This window comes from Bos grunniens, chromosome 15, assembly GCF_055505025.1.
Source record: "Bos grunniens cultivar Pamir isolate PY7600 chromosome 15, Bosgru_T2T1.0, whole genome shotgun sequence".
Taxonomy (NCBI): domain Eukaryota; kingdom Metazoa; phylum Chordata; class Mammalia; order Artiodactyla; family Bovidae; genus Bos; species Bos grunniens.
In genome coordinates this window covers 33,980,183-34,006,171 of record NC_141179.1, presented here as the reverse complement: position 1 = coordinate 34,006,171, position 25,989 = coordinate 33,980,183, and the positions used below count along the sequence as shown (strand labels likewise).

At 41.1% G+C, this 25,989-nt stretch overlaps 2 protein-coding genes across 12 annotated transcripts in view; one reads left to right on the top strand and one right to left on the bottom strand.

Moving 5' to 3' along the window:
- BSX (brain specific homeobox) overlaps positions 1-25,989 on the top strand; it is a 180,427-nt gene that overhangs the window by 150,527 nt on the left and 3,911 nt on the right. For 2 of the 7 annotated variants that reach the window (XR_015141993.1, XR_015141996.1), the window contains one exon: positions 1,248-1,266. The exons of the other annotated variants lie outside the window; for them this stretch is intronic. The gene's annotated coding sequence lies outside the window, so the exon portion shown is untranslated. Of the gene's footprint in view, positions 1-1,247; positions 1,267-25,989 lie in introns of those variants that run through there. 7 annotated transcript variants of the gene reach the window in all.
- UBASH3B (ubiquitin associated and SH3 domain containing B) overlaps positions 14,091-25,989 on the bottom strand; it is a 154,354-nt gene continuing 142,455 nt past the window's right edge. For all 5 annotated transcript variants that reach the window (XM_086339685.1, XM_086339686.1, XM_086339691.1 and 2 more), the window contains 3 exons: positions 18,115-18,221; positions 16,684-16,793; positions 14,091-15,469 (listed from right to left, as the gene is read on the bottom strand). In XM_086339685.1, the coding sequence (XP_086195811.1) occupies positions 15,332-15,469; positions 16,684-16,793; positions 18,115-18,221 (355 nt within the window). In that variant the 3' untranslated portion in view covers positions 14,091-15,331. The remainder of the gene's footprint in view (positions 15,470-16,683; positions 16,794-18,114; positions 18,222-25,989) is intronic.

Genomic DNA, 25,989 nt, shown 5'->3' with positions numbered 1-25,989 from the left:
GGGTCAGAAAAATCCCCTGGAGAAGGAAATGGCAACCCACTCCAGTATGGTTGCCTGGAGACTCCCACGGACAAAGGAGCCTGGCAGGCTACAGTCCATGGGGTCGCAAAGATTCGTACATGACTTAGTGACTAAGCAACAGCAAAGGACCCCAGAAGCCCTCTTATATCAGACCCTCCCTGCCTCCCCAAAGATAATCAAAGATTAATAATATCTTTATGTTTACACTGTAAAAATGGTTTTGCCTGTGTCTGAAACTTATATGAATGGAATCATAAACCATGTATTCTTCTGTGTTTGGCTTCTTTCATTCAATATTATGTTTTTGAGACTTATTCACACTCTTGCATGTAGATATAGTACTCTCATTTTCATTGCTGTAGAATATTCTAGTTTATAAATTTGTCACTTTTGTCTATTCTTCTTTTGTGGACATTTACAGCTGTTTCCAGTTTCAGAGTCACTGAGAGTAAAGCTCTCAACATTTTTTGTCATGGCCGTTGGAGCTCAAGCACATACATTTTGTTTGGGTACTTTCCTAGGAATTATGTGTCTCTTTAAAGTTCTGTTTAAAGTAATTAGCCTCCAATTAAAATAAATAAATTTAAATTAAAAAACATAAAGTTCTGTTAATTTACTCTCCCTCCAGCAGTCCTTGGGGGTTTCTTTATTCTGCCTTATCACCCATGTTTGTCTTTTAATTTCAGCTCTTTGTTTTATTGTAATTTTAGTTTGTATTTTTCTGATATCTAATGAGGTTGACAGCTTTTTTGTGTTTAATAGTCACCTGGGTCGGAGAAGGCAATGGCACCTCACTCCAGTACTCTTGCCTGGAAAATCCCATGGATGGAGGAGCCTGGTAGGCTGTAGTCCATGGGGTCGCTGAGGGTCGGACGCGACTGAGCGACTTCACTTTCACTTTTCACTTTCATGCATTGGAGAAGGAAATGGCAACCCACTCCAGTGTTCGTGCCTGGAGAATCCCTGCTGTCTATGGGGTGGCACAGAATCGGACATGACTGAAGTGACTTAGCAGCAGCAGCAGCAGTCACCTGGGTAACTTTTTGTGATGTATTCATTCAAGTCCTTTCCCCATTTTCTTTATAGGATTGTCTGCCTTTTACTTGATGGAACTTCTTTGTATGTTCTAGAAATAAGCTCTTTGTCAGTTACAGGTGTTGGAAATACGTTTTCCATGTGTGTGGCTTACATTTTCACTCTCTTAAAATCCTCTTTCTCTTTTTCAGCTACACTTCGCATCATGTGGGCCCTTAATTCCCCAACCCGGAATGGAGCCTGTGCTCCCTGCTGGCAGCGCAGTGTCCTGGTCTTTAGTTCTACTGTTGTCCAGTTTGTCACTTTTTCTTCTTATGATTGGTGCTTTTTGTGTTTTGATTAAAAAATCTTCCACTATCTTAAAAAAGAAGTTCTGAGACTGAAACCTAAGTCTACAGCACATTTTGTCCCAAATCTGTTGATGTAACGTGGTTTTAGTACAATATTCATGAATCAAATGGGCTTTTGTTTGAGAATGGAGACACATGAAATTTGCCAGGTGTTTGTTTCACAGTAGGCAGGTCGACTTCCTCATTCTCTTTCAAAACACAAATTTGCTGTTGTTCTTCTGCTCTGAAGCTTTTAGCGGCTTCTTTTTGCCTGAAGGCTATAGTACAAATTGTTTGGCAGGTTGTTCGAGGCCATTCACACTCTGGCCCCAATCTACTGTTTCAGCCTTCTTTTCCACCCTTGCCCCAAACCTACCCGTAGACAATTCTTGTCCTAGATCAAGCACACAGCACATTTTCATGCTCACAGTTTACAGTGCTGTAGTTCACACTACCCTATCTGCTTAAACTGACCTTGTGTTTCTGAGGAGACTCTTATTTGTCTTCTGAGGCCCAGCACTTCTCAAAGAGGAATAGTAATTAGTGTTTAAGAATATGGACTCTGGAACCATCTCTCTGGAATCAAAGCCTGAAGTTTTCTTATCTGGGAAATGGGTAGAATGACAGCACTCACGCCCATGGTTGATGTGAGAGTTAAAGGATGTGTAGAGGTTCCCAGGTGGTGCTGGTGGTAAAGAAGCCGCCTACCAATGCAGATGACATAAGAGAGGTGTGTTCAATCCCTGGATCAGGAAGATCCCCTGGAGGAGGGCATGGCAACCCACTCCAGTAGTCTTGCCTGGAGAATCCCATGGACAGAGGAGCCTGGGGGGCTACAGTCCATAGGGTTGCAGAAGAGCTGGATGTGACTGAAGCGGCTGAGTACACACAGTGAGTGGAACAGTGCTGAAGAACCTTCCTGCTAATGCAGGAGATACGGGTTCCATCCCTGGGTCAGGAAGATCCCCTGGAGGAGGAAATGGCAACCCACTCCAGTATCCTTGCCTGGGAAATCCCATGGACAGAGGAGTCTGGTGGGCTACAGTGCATGGGGTCGCAAAGAGTGGGATGAGACTGAGCGCGCGCAGTAAATACTATATGAGTTAGCTGTTGTTATCCTCTGCTCTCCCAGGGAGGGGAAAATTGATTCTCCACTTTCTTTGCCCCCATGATAGTTTCTTTTTAGCATACTAGATCTTATCCATTCATCTGTCAGTGGACATTTAGGTTGTTGCCTTGTCTTGGCTGTTGTAAACAGTGCTGCAGTGAACACTGGGGTACATGTTTCCTTTTGAACCATTATTTTCTCCAGATACACGCCCAGGAGTGGGATTGCAGTATCATATGGTAGCTCTATTTTTAGTTTTTAAAGGAACTTCCATACTTTTGTCCATAGTGGCTGCACCAATTTGCACTCCCACCAACAGTATGGAAGGGTTGCCTTTTCTCTACAGTCTGTCTAGCATTTATTTGTCAACTTTCTGATGGTGGCCATTCTGACCTGTGTGAGGTGATTCGTCTTCTCTAATAATTAGCAACACTGAGCATCTTTTCATGTGCCTGTTGTCTCCCTGTATGTCTTCTTTGAAGAAATGTCTATTGAGGTCTTCTACCCATTTTTTGATTGGGTTGTTTGTTTTTTAGATACTGAGCAGTGTGAGCTTTTATATTGATATATTTTGGAAAACAATCCTTTCTTGCTTGCATCATTTGCAAATATTTTCTTCCAGATCATAGGTTGTCTTTTCATTTTTGAACGGCTTGCTTTACTGTGCCAAAACTTTTAAAGTTTAATTGGGTCCCATTTGTTTATTTTCATTTTCATTACTCTAGGAGATGGATCCAAAAAATATTTTTTGCCATTTATGTCAAAGAGTGTTCTGCTTATGTTTTCCTCTAAGAGTTTTATAGTATATGGTCTGACATTTAGGTCTTTCTTCTCCCACTTTGAGTTTATTTTTGAATATGATATTAGAAAATGTTCTAGTTCCATTCTTTTGATGTAGCTGTCCAGTTTTTCCCGTGTCACTTATTGGAGAGACTGTCTTTTCTCCATTGTATATTCTTGCATGCTTTATCATATATAAACCGGCCATAAGTGTGTGGGTTTATTTCTGAGCTTTCTGCTTTGTTTCATTTATCCATGAGCCAGTACTGTACTGTTTTGATTACTGTAGCTTTGTTGTTTAGTCAAAGATCATAGGAATCTTTTTAACAGTGTTATTGAGATATAATTGACATAATGAATTGTCTATATTTAAAACGGACAATTTGATAAATGTCGACATATGCATATACCTATTAAATCATCATCACTATCAAAACAGTGAACATATCCAGCACCCCCAAAAGTTTCCTCCTGCCTGTTGTAATCCTCTCTCTTTTCCCTCTCTATCTCCCCTCTTCAACAACTACTGATCTGCTTTCTGTCACTGTTCATCTCAAAATAATGTATGGAGGGTTCATTCCTTTCTATGGCTGGGTAGTAGTTCATGATATGAATTTACCAGCTTGCCCACTCACCTGGAGGTGGACTTCTGGTTTGTTTACCATGAGATAGGCTAAATAATTGATTATTAAATTGAATCAGTTGTAGCAAAACTTTAAAATAAGAGGAACCACACTGGCTTTTTGTGATAATCTTCCAATTTACAGAAAAAGTTCAAGGTTAGCAAGAGGTGTTAAGTAAATGCTGGTCCTTAGTTGGCACCTGGAGTGTACACTCAGGAGAGCTCCCCAGATTCCCCCTCCATTCCCCAGAGGCTGGGACATGTTAGGTGGGTCCTTCTCTGAGAATTGCCTCCAGTGCAGAGAACCATTTTATCTAAGCCATTACCTCCTCCAAGGGCCCCCTGAGAGGGGCTGAAAGGTTTTGTGCCCTTGCCTGCAGGTGGAGCAACTCTAAAGAGAAATGGTCCAGCTCCAGAGCTCCCTTCAGGATCAGGGTTGGCTGAGACCTTTGTTGCCATCACCCGAGCTCAGTGTCTCTCTCTGCCTCATCTCGCTTCTTTAACAAGTGTTGTCCTGAGGCCACGGCTATAAACCCCAGCACACAAATCTCCATCTCAGCATCTGAAATAGGTTGTCAAATGAGCGAGTGAAGGAAAGGAAGACTGAATCCTCTATTTGAGATAGAAACACTGCTCTTTTTCTCTGAGCCTGAAAGGATGTTTGTCTTACAACTTTTCAGAGCATTAAACATTTTACTTTAAATTGTCCTCTGGAAGATGATGAATGTAACTGTATTCACCCCCGGATGTGCTATCAACCGGTCGCCAACCTTGAGAAATGTCACAATAGTCCACTGGACTCAGAGATGACAGATGGTCCGTGGGGGAAACGCTGCAAGGCAGACTCTGAGTGACATGCCCTTGTGGTTTGCATCATCCCTCCCACTCTCAACACCCTCACTTCAGCCTGCAACCCACAGGGGGCTCAGCAGGGGAAGGTAGCAAGCTGTGGCTGCTTAGCGAGTGGAGGGAAAAGGTGAGGTTGGAGCATGGTGGTCAAGGAGTGACCATTTACCTATTATTTTCTAATGGAAAAGTGTCTACTGACCACTTTGTGTGTGGGAGGTCTCAGCGCCAAAAGCCCGTTTGTCACTTTGATCTGCGTTTTATGAAATCCCCATAATATGCTTTTGTATTCATAGGAAGTAGCATTCGATAGGGTGGGGGTGTTGGGGGACAGATTTGAGAGAAATAAACATCATCATCCTGGTCAGCCTAGGTTGTCAGGAAGAAAAAAAAAATCTGAAAAGATTTATCAAGTAGGTGAAAGATGGACTATTTGAAGGGTCAGAAAAGACAGGGGATTTCCCCATGTGTAGAAGTCTCTGGGGTTTTTGGTGCAATTACAAGAGGGGCCTAAACTTTCTTCTTGACCTTTCATGGCTCCTGTGACAAATCCGTGGCCTTTCCCAATGCCAGGCCCAGAGATGAGACCTGACTTGCATTTCCCTGCAGATACGGGATGCCCCATCACGCTGTGTCTGGATTCTCCAAGTACTGTCATTGACGTGGAGTGCTTGGGGAGTTTCTAAACCAGAGCAGCAGCCTCTACAACTAGTTATTTTCCTTTTAATAATTTGTTGATGTGGACCAGTTTTAAAGTCTTTGTTGAATTTGTTGCAATATTGTTTCTGTCTTATGTTTTGGTCGCGAGGCATGTGGGATCTTAGCTCCCAGACCAGGGATCGAACCTGCACCCCCTGCAGATGAAGTCTTAACTGCTGGATCGTTAGCAAAGTCCTTGTAACTGGTTACTGATTGAGAAAAGGGCTTCCTAGGAGCAGCAACAGAGAAGGCAATGGCACCCCACTCCAGTACTCTTGCCTGGAAAATCCATGGACGGAGGAGTCTGGTGGGCTGCAATCGAGGGGGTCGCTAAGAGTCGGACATGACTGAGCAACTTCACTTTCACTTTTCACTTTCATTCATTGGAGAAGGAAATGGCAACCCACTCCAGTGTTCTTGCCTGGAGAATCCCAGGGACAGGGGAGCCTGGTGGGCTGCTGTCTATGGGGTCACACAGAGTCGGACACGACTGAAGCGACTTAGCAGCAGCAGCAGGAGCAGCAAAGCTTAGCGGGATAAGGGGGCAGGAGGCAGATAGACCCAGACTTTTCACCTGGATCCTGTCACTAGCAGCTGTGTAGCCCCGAGAAGACTACTTGTCTCTTGGAATCAGCATCCTCATCTGTAAACTGGGGAGAATAATCACAGGATAAGGTGACTGGGAGGTCTGAATCAGAATCCAATGTGGCCAGCAGGGCAGCACATTGAAGATGCTCCATAAATCTGCAGACCTCGGGGGACTGGGGCTGCATTTCATCCCCATGGGAACCAAAGCAACCGAGATGCACTTGGAAAGGACCAGCTCAGCTTTCGTTCTTAAGGCTTCTGCCTACAACTTAATGTAATCAAACGGACCATTCTGAAAACAGAACCCAAGTAAGAGCCAGTTTCAGAAGGAAACTGTGGTTTGGGGGAACGGACCGCAGAGCAGCACGCGCCAGCTTCTGGTCTTAGTTCACAGATCTCCCAGAACAAATGACTTCCCTTGGTGTCTTCATGTGCAAACAGGGGGGTTGGATGAGAGCAGTGTTCTGAAGAATCCAAGTATTCACCAGGTGCCTCAGGGTTCTGAGATGGTTTCCTTAAGATTTGTTTCAAAAATATTTCAAAACTATTTGCCCAGGCTCTGGAACCAGGCTGAAAATGCCTGGGATCTCAGATCTGGCAAATCCAGCTATGTGACTTTGGGCAGGTTGTTGATTCTAAGACTCACCTTCCTCTTTTGTAAATTGGGAACAAAAATAGTATCTGGAATAGGGTTGTTGAGAAGATTAAAGACATTTACACAGGTAAGATAGGGCTTCCCTGGTGACTCAGTAGTAAAGAATCTGCATGCTAATGCAGGAGACCTCGGTTCAGTCTCTGGGTCGGGAAGATCCCCTGGAGAAGGAAATGGCAACCCACTCCAGTTTTCTTGCCTGGAGGATTCCACGGACAGAGGAGATGGGCGGCCTGTAGTCCATGGGGTCGCAAGAGTCAGACACGACTTAGCGACTGAACAACAACACAGGTAAAGGACCTAGAAAAGTGCCTGATAGAGATCAGCCCCCCAAGAATGCTGGCTGTCACTTTACCAGCTACTGGACATCACCGATGTACTCATTTGTTATGCATTGGGAATGGTTTCTGTGCTGGATTCTGGGCTTAGAACAAAATCCAAATGCTTCATCTTGGTCCACAGCAGAGGTGGGCAAATTTTTCTGTAAAGCACCAAGTAGCAAAGATTTTGGACTCTGTGGGTCTTGTGTCCTCTTGTACTCACCTCTTCTCTTGTGTCCAGGAAGCAGCCATAAGTAATATGCCAACCTGTGAACATGGCTGTTGCCAATAAAACTTTATTGTGGGCACTGGAATTTGGCTATCCTACAGTTATAGAGTTATGCCCTGACATAATATTTTTTTTAATTGAAGTATAGTTGATTTACATTGTTTTGCCAATCTCTGCTGTAACAGCAGAATGATTCATTTTACATATATATATTTTCTTTTTTAATATTCTTTTCCATTGTGATTTATCCCAGGAGACTGGATATAGTTCCCTGTGCTATGCAGTAGGATGTTGTTTATCCATTCTAAATATAATGCTTTGCACTTACTAACCCCAAATTCCCAGTCCGTCCCTCCCCTCACCCTGCTTGGCCACCACAAGTCGGCTCTCTATGTCTGTGAGTCTGTTTCTGTTTTGTGGGTTCATCCGTGCCATCTTTTAGATTCCACATATAAGTGGTATTATATGGTGTTTGTCTTTCTGACTGACTCCACTTAGTATGACAATCTCTAGTTGCATCCGTGTTGCTGCAAATGGCATTGTCTTCTTTTTAATGGCCGAGTCGTATTCCATTGTGTGTATGCACCCCGTGTTTATTCATGAATCTGCCAGTGGACATTTAGCTTGTTTCCATGTTTTGGCTATTGTAAACAGTGCTGCTGTGCACATAGGAGTTCATGTATCTTTTCACATCTAATTCTTTTGATGCTTTTCAGCCACTTAAAATTGTAAAGACATTCTTATGACAGATGCAGGCTGTGGGCCAGATTCTGCTTGTGGGCCATGCTTTTCCGAGCCCTGGTATACACGACCCTGTTTCTGGGTCTGCCCTGCTCTCCAGCCTCATTTTTGCCCACTTTCTGCCATGCTCGTGAAGGTACTTCATGTTCACCACCTGCTAGGAACGTTGCATTCAGTCAGTGCTGTAGAGTGAAGGATAAGTTCACTACCTCAGGATCTTAGTATCTTAACATTTCTTTTCATTTTTGCACTACTGTTTTTAGAAATACTGTTTTATATTGGAGTATAGCCGATTAACAGTGTTGTGATAGTTTCACGTGAACAGTGAAGGGACTCGGTCATACATATACTTGTATCCATTCTCCCCCGCACTCCCCTCCCATCCAGGCTGGCACATAACACTGAGCAGAGATCCCTGTGCGATACAGTAGGTCCTTGTTGGTTATCCATTTTAAATAGTGTGTACGTGTCCATCCCAAACTCCTTATCTCTTCCCCCCTCCTCCCCCGCAGCAAGCATAAGTTTATTCTGAAAGTCTGTGAGTCTCTTCCTGTTTCATATATAAATTCACTTTTATCATTTCTTTTTACATTCTGCATGTAACAGATGCCACATGATATTCTTCTCTGACGTACTTCATTCAGTATTACAATCTCTAGGTCCATCAGTATCTTTTCTCATACAAATTAATAATACCTGATCTCACTTACCTTGTAAAATCATTTTTCAGATCAAATGAGAATGTGCTTTTAAAATTATCAACAGTTATACAAATAGAAATCATTAGGGCAGCCTCTTGGACAAATCACAGAATTCAAGCAGCACACCCACTTTTTACTCTTTTTACTACAGGAGCTAAATTATGGGGCAAATAGGAAAGTGACATCAATATGAATGAGGCCATTTTTATTCCTTGTCCCTCATATTCCCCATAGACAAGAGGAATGGCTAGATCTGTGATTTTACCTTGGCCTTGGCAGAAGTGATTTCATTATTATCATGTAGTATTAGGTATTTTATATTATCCCATTTGACACTCAGGTGGCGCTAGTGGTAAAGAACCTGCCTGCCAATGCAGGAGACTTAAAAGACATGGGTTCAATCCCTGGGTCAGGAAGCTCCCCTGGAGGAAATGGCAACCCACTCCAGTATTCTTGCCTGGAGAATCCCATGGACAGAGGGACCCGGCAGGCTAGTCCATGGAGTTGCAAAGAGTTGGTCATGACTTAAGTGATTTAGCATGCACGCATAGTGAAGTGAAAGTGAAAGTCGCTCACTTGTGTCAGACTCTTTGCGACCCCATGGACTGTGCAGTGCATGGAATTCTCTAGGCCAGAATGCTGGAGTGGGTAACCTTTCCCATCTCCAGGGGATCTTCCCAACCCAGGGATCAAACCCAGGTCTTCTGTATTGCAGGCGGATTCTTTACCAGCTGAGCCACAAGGGAAGCCCAAGAATACTGGAGTTAGTAGCCCATGCATGCATAAGTATGCTTATATGCTATAAAGAATTATTATATGCCCACTTTTACAGGTGAAATGAGTTTAAGGGACCTAAAAAGAAGCTGAGGCAGGATCAGAACCCAGCTCTATCTGACTCTGGAATTTGGGCTTCTTCTGTGGTACAATATCAAGTTCCTCTCCACTGATACAAAGACTTTCCAGATTGTTCCATCAATACAATGACAACCAGCAGGCTACCTAAATCTTGGCATCCTTTCATGGCCAGGAGCAAGCCATCTGGGTTTTCCATGTTTATTTCGGCAAAATGATGTATTCTGTTTCTTCCAAAGGGAGATAGCTTTTTGGTCCGCAAACAACTTAAAAAAAAAAAAGGCCTTTTTGCTGATTTCAGCTTAAATCCAAAGCACAATGATTTTCTGTGGATGTACAGGCAGCCTTCACACATATCACGAAAGGGCAAAGTGGGCTTGGGAATCTCTGAGGCAGAGAAAAGCCAAGAACCAGCCGCAAGGTGAACCATACCTTGGTCTTCTGTCAGATATGAACACTAGCTGTTAAGTCCCCTACCCTGCTGGGGTAGTCCTAGTGGTGCCAGTGAAACCTGTGCTCATGTTTTGGGTATGAGTTTGCATATATGGCTTATTTTAAAACCTATTAGCTCAACATATCATTACTTTCCAGGTGGAGCTAGTGATAAAAGAATCCACTTGCCAGTGCAGGAGATGTTAAGAGACGTGGGTTTGATCCCTGGGTTGGGAAGATCCCCTGGAGGAGGAAATGGCAACCCACTCCAGTATTCTTGCCTGGGAAATCCCATGGACAGAGGAATCTGGCAGGCTACAGTCCATGGGGTCGCAGAGAGTTGGACACGACTGAGCATCTGAGCAGAGAAACTCAATTTTGATTGATATGATGATCATGACTTCAGAAATGGGGTCTGTGGCTTTTAATAGTGTGGAACCCAGTTTGAACTGGAATTGCCCTCTCTCTTACCCAAATTCTTTCTCTTTGCATTGTTCCTGGTACCCCTCCTCCAGATGGGTAGTGTTGAGGGATGAAGGCTTGCATGTGGGGCAGAGGAAGCGTTTTCGAGCTCACTCTTTCACTCCTGGATGGCATTTCACCTCTTCAGCCGGGATGTCTCAGACAGATGCCCAACCAGAAGGGACTGGAGGCCCACGATGCTGTTGGAGCATCCTCTTCGTTTCCATCAGCAGCAAGTGGTCCTCTGGTCCTCTGAGGGAGGGGTCTCACTCTTAAAACACTATTGATCAGGGGGGATTTTGTAGAAACTAACATCTGTGGTTGGCGGTTTGTTATGTCAGTGCATATTGAAACGTCTCTGGTCATTAATATCTGGGCAACGAGACATATTATTAATAAAACGCCTTTGGTCAATAAGTTGTTAATGGACACTGATCAAATAATAATGACCATAGTAACATCTGAAGACATGGTAGGAGAAGAGACCACTCAATGTAATATAAGACTGCGCTGGATCGACTGAGGACACAGTTTCTCTTTATTAAATCATCTGGGAACCACTTAAATGGAGATGCTAATGGGGTGGATGAACTAATCACAATGGTGCCAGAGCTGTGTCGAGGAGAGGACGAGCACGCGACCAGGAAACGAGACGCCACAGGTAGTTTACAAGGGAGCTGGCAATACAGTCAGGTGTGGGTTCCCTTTTTTATAATTACAAAGCCTTGTCACAAATAAATACACCTGAATCACACAGAGAATTAATGATACAATAGCCTTATAAAGGAGAAAGAAACCAATACACCTCCCCTAACAGCAGGTTTAGAATGGTCTTTGTGTAACCAAAATGCTTCAGGGTGCTGTTCCCATCTTGAGTGGTAACCAAAGGAACAACCAGTACATGTTTCCCATTATACATACATACATATATGTATATGTATATATATATGTATCCTGTACAGAGTCCAAGAATAGTTGAGCAGTTGTAAAATTCAAATTTCTGTGTAATGGCAACTAAATGGTTCAGTATAAAACCATTGTAAGAACTGATTATATATTAAGTTTGACTATCCATCATCATCATTTTAAGCCTACATACACTGAACAAAATATTATATGTATTTAAAAATCAAGTTATTTCCTCTGCACAGAGGTTTTTCCTCCCTTCCCTTAAAGTTTTGTTATAGCCAGTCACTTCCCTAGGAAAATTCAATATGTTGACGTATTAAAGAGGCAGATCCAATTTTAATCCTAAGTTTAAACAGGAAAAGCATCTGCCATCACTAACAAAATATCCCGCATCACCTTTCTAAAGTGAACTTTAAGCTAAACAGCACAGACATTAAGTTGCTCTTTCCCCACCCTCCTCTGCAGATCACACCCCTCCTGGGGAGGCAGCCCTCCTGGCATCTCTGAGCCTTCACACGCGCGTGCAGGACTACAATTTAAAAGCAAATAACCCTGAGCCGCATTATCTGAGGAGTTGGTGCAGACACAGCACAGTTGTGACTGCCTGCGAAAATTAAAGGGGGTTCATCTGTATTCTGACACACGCGTGACTTAAGAGTATATTCAAAAGAGCAATTCATCACTGCTTTCAAATTAAACACTGGAGTTGCTGAGTGCCTAGGTTACGTGGAATGCCATCCCGTTGATCACATAGGGCTGCCTTTCTACAAAGGCAACGAGATAGGAACTTCTCTGACTGTAGTTTTTCAATTAGTCCCGATGACAGTAGGTGACTGAAATAAGAGACTTGGTTTAATATGAACACAGCTAGTTGAGTGGAAAAGATACATTTATGATAATACTAAGCACAACTGGATGACAATCTATATGCATTTCAGATTCCACTGACAGGAAAACGACCACATCAGCCTAAAATGCAAGAAAACAGTGATTTACCAAACTGACATCACTCCAGAAGATATTTTTTATTTTTATTTTATTTTTTTGCAAAATCATCTTTCAAATATAAGGTTACTTTAAAATAATTCTTTGGTTAAAGTATAATGAAAATAAAAACTAGAAACTCCTCCAAGCCTTTCAATACAGGGTGAAAAATACCCTCTCTTTCAGCCATCAGATGGCCATTTAATCAGCCATTCAGATTCTATGAATCTAAATGTAATGGAAAACACTGTATTCTGAACTCCTTGCTAGGGTGAAGGAATGTGCTCCTAGCTACCATTGCAGTGAGAAAGAAAGAGCCTGGGAAAATGAAACCCCAGCTTGTGCATTAAAATGTGCCAATTATTCTAGTCCACAGAGGAATCGACGTGGCATTTTAAAATCACTGAAACCAAAGTCTATCTGTGAATAATACTGGGTTGTCAGCGGGATGATGTGGCACACGTGTGAGAGCAGCCGACTGTTTCAGACTTTCAAGCCCAGATTAAATCCTTTAATTTCATCTGTCTATTTCAGATAACTTTCTACATAAAAAAAAAAAAAAAATTCCTCTTATAAGCAACCATTTGCTGCTTCTGTCTAGCATTTCCTTCCATCTCCCCTTCCTCCTTTCTCCTAACTCCCCAAAATATTTGTTAATAAGCATCAGCCTCAGATCAAAAAGAACCAGCCTGAACTTTGAGTTGTGATAGACAGCAACTGAGAATTTTAAATGGATATGAAATCACATAATACAGTTGTCTTTTCTCTTTCTTATATGCATAGATGCAATGTAATTTCCAAAGAATTTCTCAAATAGGGTCATCCGAGTTTAGTTTTTCAAGTAGGTAAATGTGGAAAAGGAGAATTTCATGTGAATTGAGATCATTCAGGCCATTCTGATCAACAATCTGGGTCCTCAGAGGAATTAACTCTTTCACTCAAGGTTTTCCACCTAAAATTATTCAGAAAATTATTTCAGATTTCTGCCTTCCTTTGCTCACACATAGGACTGCAGCCCACCTAAACCACCTATTAGGTCATCAAAGGCCTAAGTCCACAGAGAGGGAGAGAGAGGGTAAGTTCTGAACTGTCTTCTGTACAAGTACAGATGCTGCCCAGCACACACTGCTACACTTTTCAAGGAAATCGGAGATGAGATGTTCAAGCATCATTCTGAGCACTGAAAGTCCATGAAAATTTGTGGAGAATCTAATAAACATTATAGATCTGGTGATAGTGGACTTACCTCAGTACAAATAAAAGAAGGACTGGCCATAATGGGACTTTTTTCTTAACACCTGTAATGTACTTCCCCCGTTTTGAGCTGAAACTTGTAATCAATCATGTCAGCACAGTTACTTCTAGATCCAGAAGATGGATCAGTGTGCAGTGCTGGAAGAAATCAAGGTTTGTTTCTTAAAATATAAAATTCATGACATCTTTCTCTAAGTGACTTAAACCCAACAGTGATCCTCTTGCTAATTAACATGCGTAGCCAGCATCCTTTCACTTCCTCCTGTTTTCAAGGATCATCAAATTCTGGTTTCAAATGGGAGCGCAGATCTGTTTTTATATACCATGTGTTTTCTGCATTTGGGTTTTGAAGCTTATTTAATGCTACAATATACACTGATCTGTTTTACATGAGTGCTCTCTTCAAAGGGCTGGGATTTCATTTTGCAGGTATATCCTACAGAGTGAACTACACCGTGCCAGACCACTGTCTGCTACCGTCGACAGTCAGCTAGTCACACAATTAACTAGGCATCAATAACTGATGTTTTGGTTTGATTGTCGTTTATTTTTCTTTTAAATAAACTCCCTCTAAATTCAGGAAGCAGGTGTGACGAGCTACCACAGGATGTGGTAGCTCCCAACTTTCCTCAAGTAGCCCTACCTACCTATTTTAAATTATCATAGCAAAACAGACGAACTAACACGACAGCACAAGCAGCAGTGTGGTCGTGACTGTCATCATTTAAGTTCGTTCCCTGACTTCGCAGTACATCCCTGGCTGTGATGGACGCGTTTGTGGATGTTCTGGTCGACATGTACTGCGAGTGTATGATGACCTGACCCTTGGTATGGTTTGGAAAGATGTCCATATTGCACAAGAATGAGCTTCTTGCTGACTCAAAGGATGTATCTGACATACATCTTTTGAAAATGTCAACATCCTTAACCAGTTAACACGGTCTAGACTCTTGGGGCAAAGGCGAGCAAATCGCAAATGATTCAGAAGTGCTGTGGCTTGTTAGGCTACAACACGAGTCACTCCAAGTCACTTGATGTTTTGCAAGTTTGTTGCGCCTACAATTGAATGCTTCACACGTGCATCTTATCTTCCTCCTGAGTATCCAAAAGTGCTTTGGAGAGCAAAAATGCTTTCTCTCCCCGTTTCACAGACAGAAGCAAGAGGGTAGGACCGTAGCAAGAAGCTGCAGTCAGCTGTAGAGAAAGCGTGATGGGGTGGTACCGGTGTAAGGTTAGGGTCCCCGAGCAGGGGTCTTGAGCCAGCAGCACTAGTGTGTGGGTCGCACTGAGCGTTGAAACTGATGGGAAGCCACAAGTTTCCTAGTAACCTTGAAGGAATCCTGCAGCTTGGCTTTCACTGGAGCACGGAGTCTAGAAGAAAATCCCATCCCCAGCCTGGCAGCTTGGAGTCCCTCCAGCTGGACCTTCCTGCATCCTTCCTGAGGGTGGGCTGGCGGCTCCCTCTGGGAGGACCCAGGCTCCTTAGCCAGCACATACGGAAGTGAGAAAAGACCCTCCACGGTAGCAGGTGCCCTGATGTAGGAAGACAATTCTCAAAAGGGTCCAGAGAGAATGAATTTTATCCCTGAATCAAGTCTTTCTCTTCTTGACACAGTCTCATCCTAAGAACTTTAAAGCCTGAAAGATGCTGAATTCTTCTTTGTCCACTTAGGATGTGGTGCAGACTTCCCCACTGGTACTAAACACACACACAGACACTTCTCCCCACGCCTTCCTCAAGCTGCTGCTTCTCGTTCGCTCGCCCGGTTACTCTTGTAGCAGGGTCTCTCTCCAGTTGAAGCCCCCGGTCGGTCCATGGGTCAGAGGGAGAATTGGCGGGTCTGTCAGCTGCCAGATTCCAGTTTCTCCTAATTCTTCACAGGAACAAAACCCCAAGTAGGGGATCTGAAGGAAGACAGAAAAGGAAGGGAAAATAGAAAACAGAGGCTGAGTGCTTTACTTTTTACCTGGATGAAGGAAAATTCAAAAGAATGAATGGGGCCTTTGCAGGCAAGCATCCCCTCCAAAATGTCACTAAAGAAAATGAAATGGATACAACTGATCCATTAGAAGGAAGAGTATTCACAATGCAAGAGGAGTCTTTGGAAGGGATTCGTTGAACAGTGGGCTCTCCTAGTATAGATAAGTAACTGTTTATAGATGCTTTCTTAATAGCGTGGGAGATAAAAGCAATCATGCATAAAGCTAAGGTGCTAAGAGTTCCTTCCCGATTGCAAGTCAGGCTGAAAATGCAGCTCAAAAGTTTCTGAAATTATACTCGGACAATGGGAAAGATTATTCAAGTTTTAAAAATGTTTCATCCTGCTTTATGTCTTATTATCATTTTTTTTGGGCATGTGTATCTAATGTTCAAAACTGAAGCTCTGCCCTTCCTACCTTCAGTAGGCATGGCATTTCAAAACTTATTTGTGTGTGTGTGTGTGTCTGTCCAGAGCTGCATTTATGAATAAGACAAAAGTCTCTGCCCTCAAGCAACTTACAGACTAACAGAAAGGAATGACACATGAACAATCTTTTTAAAAATGAGAAAAAAATTGCAATCAAGTTTGAACTGGTTTCTCTGGGGACAGATACAGGAAGCATGTAACTCAGGCTGGAGGGAAGCATGCGTGGGAGGATGGCTGATGGAAAACCTTCCACAGGCAGGAAGAGGAGGAATCCAGATGTGCTAGTCAGCCTGGTGGATTTTCTGTCTTGCTGCCTTATTCCCAGGTTTGCCTTTCAGCCTCATCATTTTGACTCACTGCTTCCTTTGGCTTACCCGCCAGGACCTCCCTTCCAGCTGAGCTGTCTGATTTGGCCCACATACCTCTTCTTTGTCCAATCCACCGTCCCACAGGGAAATCCAGACAATTTGCTTATAATTCTTAGCTCCTTCCTAAATTTTAGCTCTTAGAAGCTAGATCTAGCTCAAACACATCTTTTTCTCTTACCCAAGGCCTGATAAAGTGCCTTAAACAGAGTCCCACTCAATACATCTCGGTTGAGTGAACCAATGTATCATCTTCCCAGCTCCAAAGAACTTTGCTATCGGTCAGCACTGCACTATTCTGAAACTGTAAGGCACCACAGGCCCCTGAAATGCAAGTGGGGATTACCTTTCGGACCATCTGTACAAAGTCCTTGGAGTTCTGAGGTGACAGGCCTTGTAGTTGGCAGGTACATGCTTCCAGGGAAGATGCGTGAGCCACAATCAGGATGTTATTTCCTGGGGGCAAAAAAACAAGGACTGGAAAATCTGATTCTATAAAGACACATGTAAACCTTGTAAGTACCTAAGTCAAATTTTCCAGGGAGGGACAAACATTCTCAAGAAATAAGACAATCTGGCCAAGCAATATTTTGATGCTTTGTATTGTTAAGGCAGGCTGATGTCATTAAAAAAAAAAAACACTTTTAATCTTAAAGTAATTTGATGCACAGGTTACAAATATATATTTTACATATTATATACATGTGTGTATATTTTATATACACTGTGTACACATATTATGCAATATGTACCTATGTATACAGGTACACGCCAGGGAGGTCCCAAGTATTCTTCCCCCACTTCTTCCCATAGCAACACCTTGCCTAACTAGAGTATACTATCAAGACTAGGAAATGAACACTGCTATGGTCCACATAGCTTTATTCAGATTTTACCAGGTTACCCAAGTCTATCACACGTGCAGCATTTTGTAACCACCACCGCAATCAAGATACAGTAGCGTTCTGAGTCTACAGGGCTCTCTGCTATTACCTCTAATGCAGTTTTCGATGCTGCTGCTTGTAGAACTGTGAGCACATGAGACTTTCTGGTTGACAGAACATGCTGGGTTTCTTTACAGGGGGAATGGGTGGTCCTACAGGGGTGGTGATGAAGTGAGGGGCTTACAAGTGGTAACTGAAATGTGGGGACCATCCACAGTACTGTTAACCAGGGCTCCCCACCGTTAATGTTCTGGTATATGTAAATCCAGCCTTTGCTCTATGAAGATGAATATCTTTAACTTTTTTTGGGGGGGGGGGCTGGAAATGGGCAGACTCTTTTGTAACCTGCCCTCTTTACTAAAAATACTATAGTCTTACATATCTTTAAATACTGAGTTCAAGGACTATAAAATTCAGTAGCAGACTTGAGTTATAGAACACTGCTCTTGGTGGCAGCGATGATGGTAGGTGTGTTTGTATAGGTGTGTTCATGCTCCTGGATCAAATTACAGGCAAAACTGTGTTATGCTGAAGAATTTATGGAAATTATAATAGGGAACCTCCTTCTGAGAGTGCAAGATGTATTGCTGAGATACAAAATTCTGTTATTTCAAATAGCAACTAAGTCTGATGTATTTCCATGGAATATCTAGCATTCGAAGTACTCAGAATATGACAAATTTTACATGAAAGTATCTGCAAGAGGGTCTAGACATATTTTTCTTTCCTATTAAATGAGTTTGACAAAGCATGCTGAGCCATCCTGAATAGCTGACTAACCGTGATGAAGAAATGATCACAGATTCAAGTACGGAGTCCGAGGTAACACCTACCTTTACTTTTACATTCGCTTATGATTTCCTTTGTTACTTGGAAACTTCTACTGATATAGGTGTCATAGGATTCTGAAACCACTAATTTGCTGACTGGAATGTGAGGTCTGCAATAGAAAAATGAACCAAGGCATTGAAAACATTTTGCTCTCAAGACAAAGCAACTGATGTTACTCTCAGCTTTATTTCAAGACCTTTCGAAAGTTCCCATGTTTCTGTTTATCCTAGAAAGGATGGAGGCATAGGAAAGTGTATTTCTACTATGCACAAGTGGGGTTCGAATGTGCAGGATGCACAGAAATGAATGCCATGTGTGCGTGGGGTCGAAGTGACCAGCTGAAAAATGAAACATTCAGCGCAGGTTCCCCTTGCAGGATGGCCCAGAGCAGCTGAACTGCCTTTACTGGCAATCTGTCCTAGGTCACCCATGTAAGAGGAAGCAAAGCAGAGGTTAAGATCTCTTTATTTATTTAAGTAATCGGAGATTTCCCAAGCCTCTGTAAGCTTACACACGATATATAAACAGTAACACGGTCTAAGTTTAAGGTGTACAAACTACTGATTTGATACATTTACACATTCAAAACAAAGAGGCACAAACTTAGTTATAAGACGAATACATTCTGGGGATCTCACGTCTGAGCTGACACCTCCATCATGTCACATAATTACCATTTTCTTTTTTATGGTGAGAACATTTACTCTCCTAGCAACTTTCAAGTATATAATACAGTATTGCTAACCACAGCCACAGTGCTGTACATCAGATCCCCAGAACCCTCCAACTGGTAACCCTAAGTCTGCACACCTTTGACCAGCCGCTCCCCGTGGTCATGTGGGATGTCTGTGGTGTCCATGCTGCTCTACTGTCTCTCTGAGTCTGGCTCTTTTAGGTTTCGCACATGTGGTATGTCCAACTCTTTCTGGGAGATCTTGTTTTCAGTTCCTTTGGACATACCCCAGGAGTGAGCTTGCTGGGTCATATGGAAGTTCTATTTTTGATTTTTTGTGGGCCCTCCATAGTGTTTTCCACTGGGGCTGTCCTAGCTGACACTGCCCCCGAAGTGTGCGAGGCTCCCTTCTCCCCATCTCCTCGCCCCCACTTACCATCTTGCCTTTTTTTTTTTTTTGATGATAGCTGTTCTAACAGGCGTGAGTGAGATCTCTCTGTGGTTTTGATTTGCATTTTTCCCAATGATTAGTGATGATGAATGTCTTTTCATGTACTTCTTGGCCATTTGTAGGTCTTCTCTGGGAAGAAATATCTATTCAGTTCCTCTGCCCACTTTTTAATCAGATTGTGTTTTAGCTATTGAGTTGCATCAATTGTTCACATATTTTGGATGTTAAGTATATGACGATATCAGGTATATGATCTGCAAGTACCTCCTCCTATTCTGTATCTTATCAGGTATGTATTTTACAGATATCGTCTCCTATCCTGTAGGTTGCCTTTTCATATTGTTGTTTCTTCTGCTTTATAGAAGGTTTTTAGTTTGATGTAGTCTTCCTTATTTTGTTTTTTATTACTTATGCTTTTGGTGTCATATCTAAAAAAATCATTGTCAAAGAGCTTTTCCCATGTTTTCTTCAGGTGTTTTATGGTTTCAGTTCTTTAAATTTTTAATCCATTTTGAGTTAATTTTTGAGAGTGGTGTAAGATAGGGGTCCAATTTCATTCTTCTGTATGTGGTTATCCAGTTTTCCCAACGTCACTTTTTAAAAAATGATTTACTTATTTTTGGCCCCCCTGGGTCTTTCTTGCCGTGTGCAGGCTTTTCCCTAGTTGCGGTGCGTGGGCTTCTCATTGCTGTGGCTTCTCTTGTTTCAGAGCACGGGCTCTAGGTGCACGGGCTTCAGCCGCTGTGACACGTGAGCTCAGCAGTAGTGGCGCCCAGGCTTAGTTGCTCCACGGTATGTGGGATGTTCCGGAGCAGGGATCAAAACCAACCTTCCCTGTGTTGGTGAATCTTTAACCACGGGGCCACCAGGGAAACCCCCAGCATCATTTATTGAAGTCTACCCTCTCTCCATTGAGTAGTCTTGGCTCCCTTGTCAAATATTTGAGGGTTATTTCTGGGCTCTCAGTTCTGTTCCATTGGTCAGTGTGTCTATTTTTATGGCAGTTACTATAGCTTTGTAGTATACCTTGAAATCATGAAGTGTGATGTCAGGTTTATTTTGGCTATTAACATCTATCGTGGTTCCATACAAATTTTAGGATTGTTTCTTCTATTTCTGTGAAAAATACCATTAGAATTTTGATAGGAATTATGTTTGATCTATCGATGGCTTTGGGAAGTATGGACATTTTAACAATATTATTTTTTATGATCAAAGAGTGTAGGACACACCTTTGTATCTTCTTCAGTTTTTACCTAAGTTTTGTAGTTTTGAGAGTACAGATCTTTCCACCTCCTTGGTTAAATTTATTCCTAAGTATTTTACTGTTTCTGGTGCTATGTGAATGGGTTTGTTTTATTTCTATTTCATATGGTCAAGGTTAGTGTATAAAAATACAGCTGACTTCTTTTTGTTGTTGTTGAAATTGTTAGTTGACTTTTTAAAATGTATTGTTTTAAAAATTTTATTGGCATATAGTTGATTTAGTTTTAGTTGAAGTGTACAGTGATTTAGGTATACATATATTTATTCCTTTTCAGAGTTTTTCTTACATATTATTACAGAATATTGAGTTCCCTGTGCTATACAGCAGGTCCTTTTTGGTTATCTATTTTATATATAATAGTGTATATACATTAATCCCAAGCTCCTAATTTATCCCTCCCTGCCCCCCTCCTCCAACTCCCTGTTTCTCATTTGGTAACCATAAGTTTGCTTTCAAAGTCTCTATTTCTGTTTTGTAAATAAGTTCATTTATATCATTAAAAAAATCAGATCCAAATATGAATGATATGATATCTTTTTTTGACTTAATTTGGGAGCTTCTATGGTGGCTCAGATGGTCAAGAATCCACCTGCAATGTAGGGGCACAGGTTTGATCCCTGGGTTGGGAAGATCCCCTGGAGAAGGGCATAGCAACAACCCACTCCAGTATTCTTGCCTGGGAAATCCCACGGACAGAGGAGTTTCACTTCATATGATAATCTCTAGGCCCATCCATGTTGCTGCAAATGGCATTATTTTGTTCTTTTTAAAGTGTCTGGCTTTACATTTAGGTCTTTGATACATTCTGAGTTTCCTTTTGTGCATCACTGACTTCCATATGTTGATTTTGTATCCTGCAACTTCACTGAATTTGTTGATTAGTTCTGACAGTTCTAGGATTTTGTATGTATAACATCACATCATCTGCAAACAGAGTTTTATTTCTTTCCAACTTGCATGCCTTTTTTTTTTTTTCCTGTGTCTCTGTGAAGTCACTTAACCTTTCAGACTTCACCTCTTTATTTTTATTTTTCTTTTATTTTTTTTATTATTTTTTTAAATTTTATTTTTAAACTTTACATAATTGTATTAGTTTTGCCAAATATCAAAATGAATCCGCCACAGGTATACATGTGTTCCCCATCCTGAACCCTCCTCCCTCCTCCCTCCCCATACCATCCCCCTGGGTCATCCCAGTGCACTAGCCCCAAGCATCCAGTATCGTGCATCGAACCTGGACTGGCAGCTCGTTTCTTACATGATATTTTACATGTTTCAATGCCATTCTCCCAAATCCTCTCACCCTCTCCCTCTCCCACAGAGTCCATAAGACTGTTCTATACATCAGTGTCTCTTTTGCTGTCTCGTACACCAGGTTATTGTTACCATCTTTCTAAATTCCATATATATGCGATAGTATACTGTATTGGTGTTTTTCCTTCTGGCTTACTTCACTCTGTATAATAGGCTCCAGTTTCATCCACCTCATTAGAACTGATTCAAATGTATTCTTATTAATGGCTGAGTAATACTCCATTGTGTATATGTACCATAGCTTTCTTATCCATTCATCTGCTGATGGACATCTAGGTTGCTTCCATGTCCTGGCTATTATAAACAGTGCTGCGATGAACATTGGGGTACACGTGTCTCTTTCCCTTCTGGTTTCCTCAGTGTGTATACCCAGCAGTGGGATTGCAGGATCATAAGGCAGTTCTATTTCCAGTTTTTTAAGGAATCTCCACACTGTTCTCCATAGTGGCTGTACTAGTTTGCATTCCCACCAACTGTGTAAGAGGGTTCCCTTTTCTCCACACCCTCTCCAGCATTTATTATTTGTAGACTTTTGGATTGCAGCCATTCTGACTGGTATGAAATGGTACCTCATAGTGGTTTTGATTTGCATTTCTCTGATAATGAGTGATGTTGAGTATCTTTTCATGTGTTTGTTAGCTATCTGTATGTCTTCTTTGGAGAAATGTCTATTTAGTTCTTTGGCCCATTTTTTGATTGGGTCATTTATTTTTCTGGAGTTGAGCTGTAGGAGTTGCTTGTATATTTTTGAGATTAGTTGTTTGTCAGTTGCTTCATTTACTATTATTTTTTCCCATTCTGAAGGCTGTCTTTTCACCTTGCTAATAGTTTTCTTTGATGTGCAGAAGCTTTTAAGGTTAATTAGGTCCCATTTGTTTATTTTTGCTTTTATTTCCAATATTCTGGGAGATGGGTCATAGAGGATCCTGCTGTGATGTATGTCAGAGAGTGTTTTGCCTATGTTCTCCTCTAGGAGTTTTATAGTTTCTGGTCTTACATTTAGATCTTTAATCTATTTTGAGTTTATTTTTGTGTATGGTGTTAGAAAGTGTTCTAGTTTCATTCTTTTACAAGTGGTTGACCAGAATTCCCAGCACCACTTGTTAAAGAGATTGTCTTTAATCCATTGTATATTCTTGCCTCCTTTGTCAAAGATAAGGTGTCCATATGTGCGTGGATTTATCTCTGGGCTTTCTATTTTGTTCCATTGATCTATATTTCTGTCTTTGTGCCAGTACCATACTGTCTTGATAACTGTGGCTTTGTAGTAGAGCCTGAAGTCAGGTAGGTTGATTCCTCCAGTTCCATTCTTCTTTCTCAAGATCGCTTTGGCTATTCAAGGTTTTTTGTATTTCCATACAAATTGTGAAATTATTTGTTCTAGCTGTGTGAAGAATACTGTTGGTAGCTTGATAGGGATTGCATTGAATCTATAAATTGCTTTGGGTAGTATACTCATTTTCACTATATTGATTCTTCCAATCCATGAACATGGTATATTTCTCCATCTATTAGCGTCCTCTTTGATTTCTTTCACCAGTGTTTTATAGTTTTCTATATATAGGTCTTTAGTTTCTTTAGGTAGATATATTCCTAAGTATTTTATTCTTTCCGTTGCAATGGTGAATGGAATTGTTTCCTTAATTTCTCTTTCTGTTTTCTCATTATTAGTGTATAGGAATGCAAGGGATTTCTGTGTGTTGATTTTATATCCTGCAACTTTACTATAGTCATTGACTAGTTCTAGTAATTTTCTGGTGGAGTCTTTAGGGTTTTCTATGTAGAGGATCATGTCATCTGCAAACAGTGAGAGTTTTACTTCTTCTTTTCCAATCTGGATTCCTTTTATTTCTTTTTCTGTTCTGATTGCTGTGGCCAAAACTTCCAAAACTATGTTGAATAGTAATGGTGAAAGTGGGCACCCTTGTCTTGTTCCTGTCTTTAGAGGAAATGCTTTCAATTTTTCACCATTGAGGATAATGTTTGCTGTGGGTTTGTCATATATAGCTTTATTATGTTGAGGTATGTTCCTTCTATTCCTGCTTTCTGGAGAGTTTTTATCATAAATGGATGTTGAATTTTGTCAAAGGCTTTCTCTGCATCTATTGAGATAATCATATGGTTTTTATTTTTCAATTTGTTAATGTGGTGTATTACATTGATTGATTTGCGGATATTGAAGAATCCTTGCATCCCTGGGATAAAGCCCACTTGGTCATGGTGTATGATCTTTTTAATGTGTTGTTGGATTCTGATTGCTAGAATTTTGTTAAGGATTTTTGCATCTATGTTCATCAGTGATATTGGCCTATAGTTTTCTTTTTTTGTGGGATCTTTGTCAGGTTTTGGTATTAGGGTGATGGTGGCCTCATAGAATGAGTTTGGAAGTTTACCTTCCTCTGCAATTTTTTGGAAGAGTTTGAGCAGGATAGGTGTTAGCTCTTCTCTAAATTTTTGGTAGAATTCAGCTATGAAGCCGTCTGGACCTGGGCTTTTGTTTGCTGGAAGATTTTTGATTAGTTTCAATTTTCATGCTTGTGATGGGTCTGTTAAGATTTTCTATTTCTTCCTGGTCGAGTTTTGGAAAGTTGTACTTTTCTAAGAATTTGTCCATTTCTTCCACGTTGTCCATTTTATTGGCATGTAATTGTTGATAGTAGTCTCTTATGATCCTTTGTATTTCTGTGTTGTCTGTTGTGATCTCTCCATTTTCATTTCTAATTTTATTGATTTGATTTTTCTCCCTTTGTTTCTTGATGAGTCTGGCTAATGGTTTGTCAATTTTATTTATCCTTTCAAAGAACCAGCTTTTGGTTTTGTTGATTTTTGCTATGGTCTCTTTTGTTTCTTTTGCATTTATTTCTGCTCTAATTTTTAAGATTTCTTTCCTTCTACTAACCCTGGGGTTCTTCATTTCTTCCTTTTCTAGTTGCTTTAGGTGTAGAGTTAGGTTATTTATTTGAGTTTTTTCTTGTTTCTTGAGGTGTGCCTGTATTGCTATGAACTTTCCCCTTAGGACTGCTTTTACCGTGTCCCACAGGTTTCGGGTTGTTGTGTTTTCATTTTCATTCGTTTCTATGCAAATTTTGATTTCTTTTTTGATTTCTTCTGTGATTTGTTGGTTATTAAGCAGCGTGTTGTTCAGCCTCCATATGTTTGAATTTTTAATAGTTTTTCTCCTGTAATTGAGATCTCATCTTACTGCATTGTGGTCAGAAAAGATGCTTGGAATGATTTCTATTTTTTTGAATTTACCAAGGCTAGCTTTATGGCCCAGGATGTGATCTATCCTGGAGAAGGTTCCATGTGCGCTTGAGAAAAAGGTGAAATTCATTGTTTTGGGATGAAATGTCCTATAGATATCAATTAGGTCTAACTGGTCTATTGTATCATTTAAAGTTTGTGTTTCCTTGTTAATTTTCTGTTTAGTTGACCTATCCATAGGTGTGAGTGGGGTATTAAAGTCTCCCACTATTATTGTGTTATTGTTAATTTCCCCTTTCATACTTGTTAGCATTTGTCTTACATATTGTGGTGCTCCTATGTTGGGTGCATATATATTTATAATTGTTATATCTTCTTCTTGGATTGATCCTTTGATCATTATGTAGTGACCTTCTTTGTCCCTTTTCACAGCCTTTGTTTTAAAGTCTATTTTATCTGATATGAGTATTGCTACTCCTGCTTTCTTTTGGTCCCTATTTGCATGGAAAATCTTTTTCCATCCCTTCACTTTCAGTCTGTATGTGTCCCTTGTTTTGAGGTGGGTCTCTTGTAGACAACATATGTAGGGGTCTTGTTTTTGTATCCATTCAGCCAGTCTTTGTCTTTTGGTTGGGGCATTCAACCCATTTACGTTTAAGGTAATTACTGATAAGTATGATCCTGTTGCCATTTACTTTATTGTTTTGGGTTCGAATTTATACACTGTTTTTGTGTTTCCTGTCTAGAGAATATCCTTTAGTATTTGTTGGAGAGCTGGTTTGGTGGTGCAGAATTCTCTCAGCTTTTGCTTGTCTGAAAAGCTTTTGATTTCTCCTTCATACTTGAATGAGATCCTTGCTGGGTACAATAATCTGGGCTATAGGTTATTTTCTTTCATCATTTTAAGTATGTCTTGCCATTCCCTCCTGTAACTTGCATGCCTTTTATTTATCTTGCCTAACTGCTCT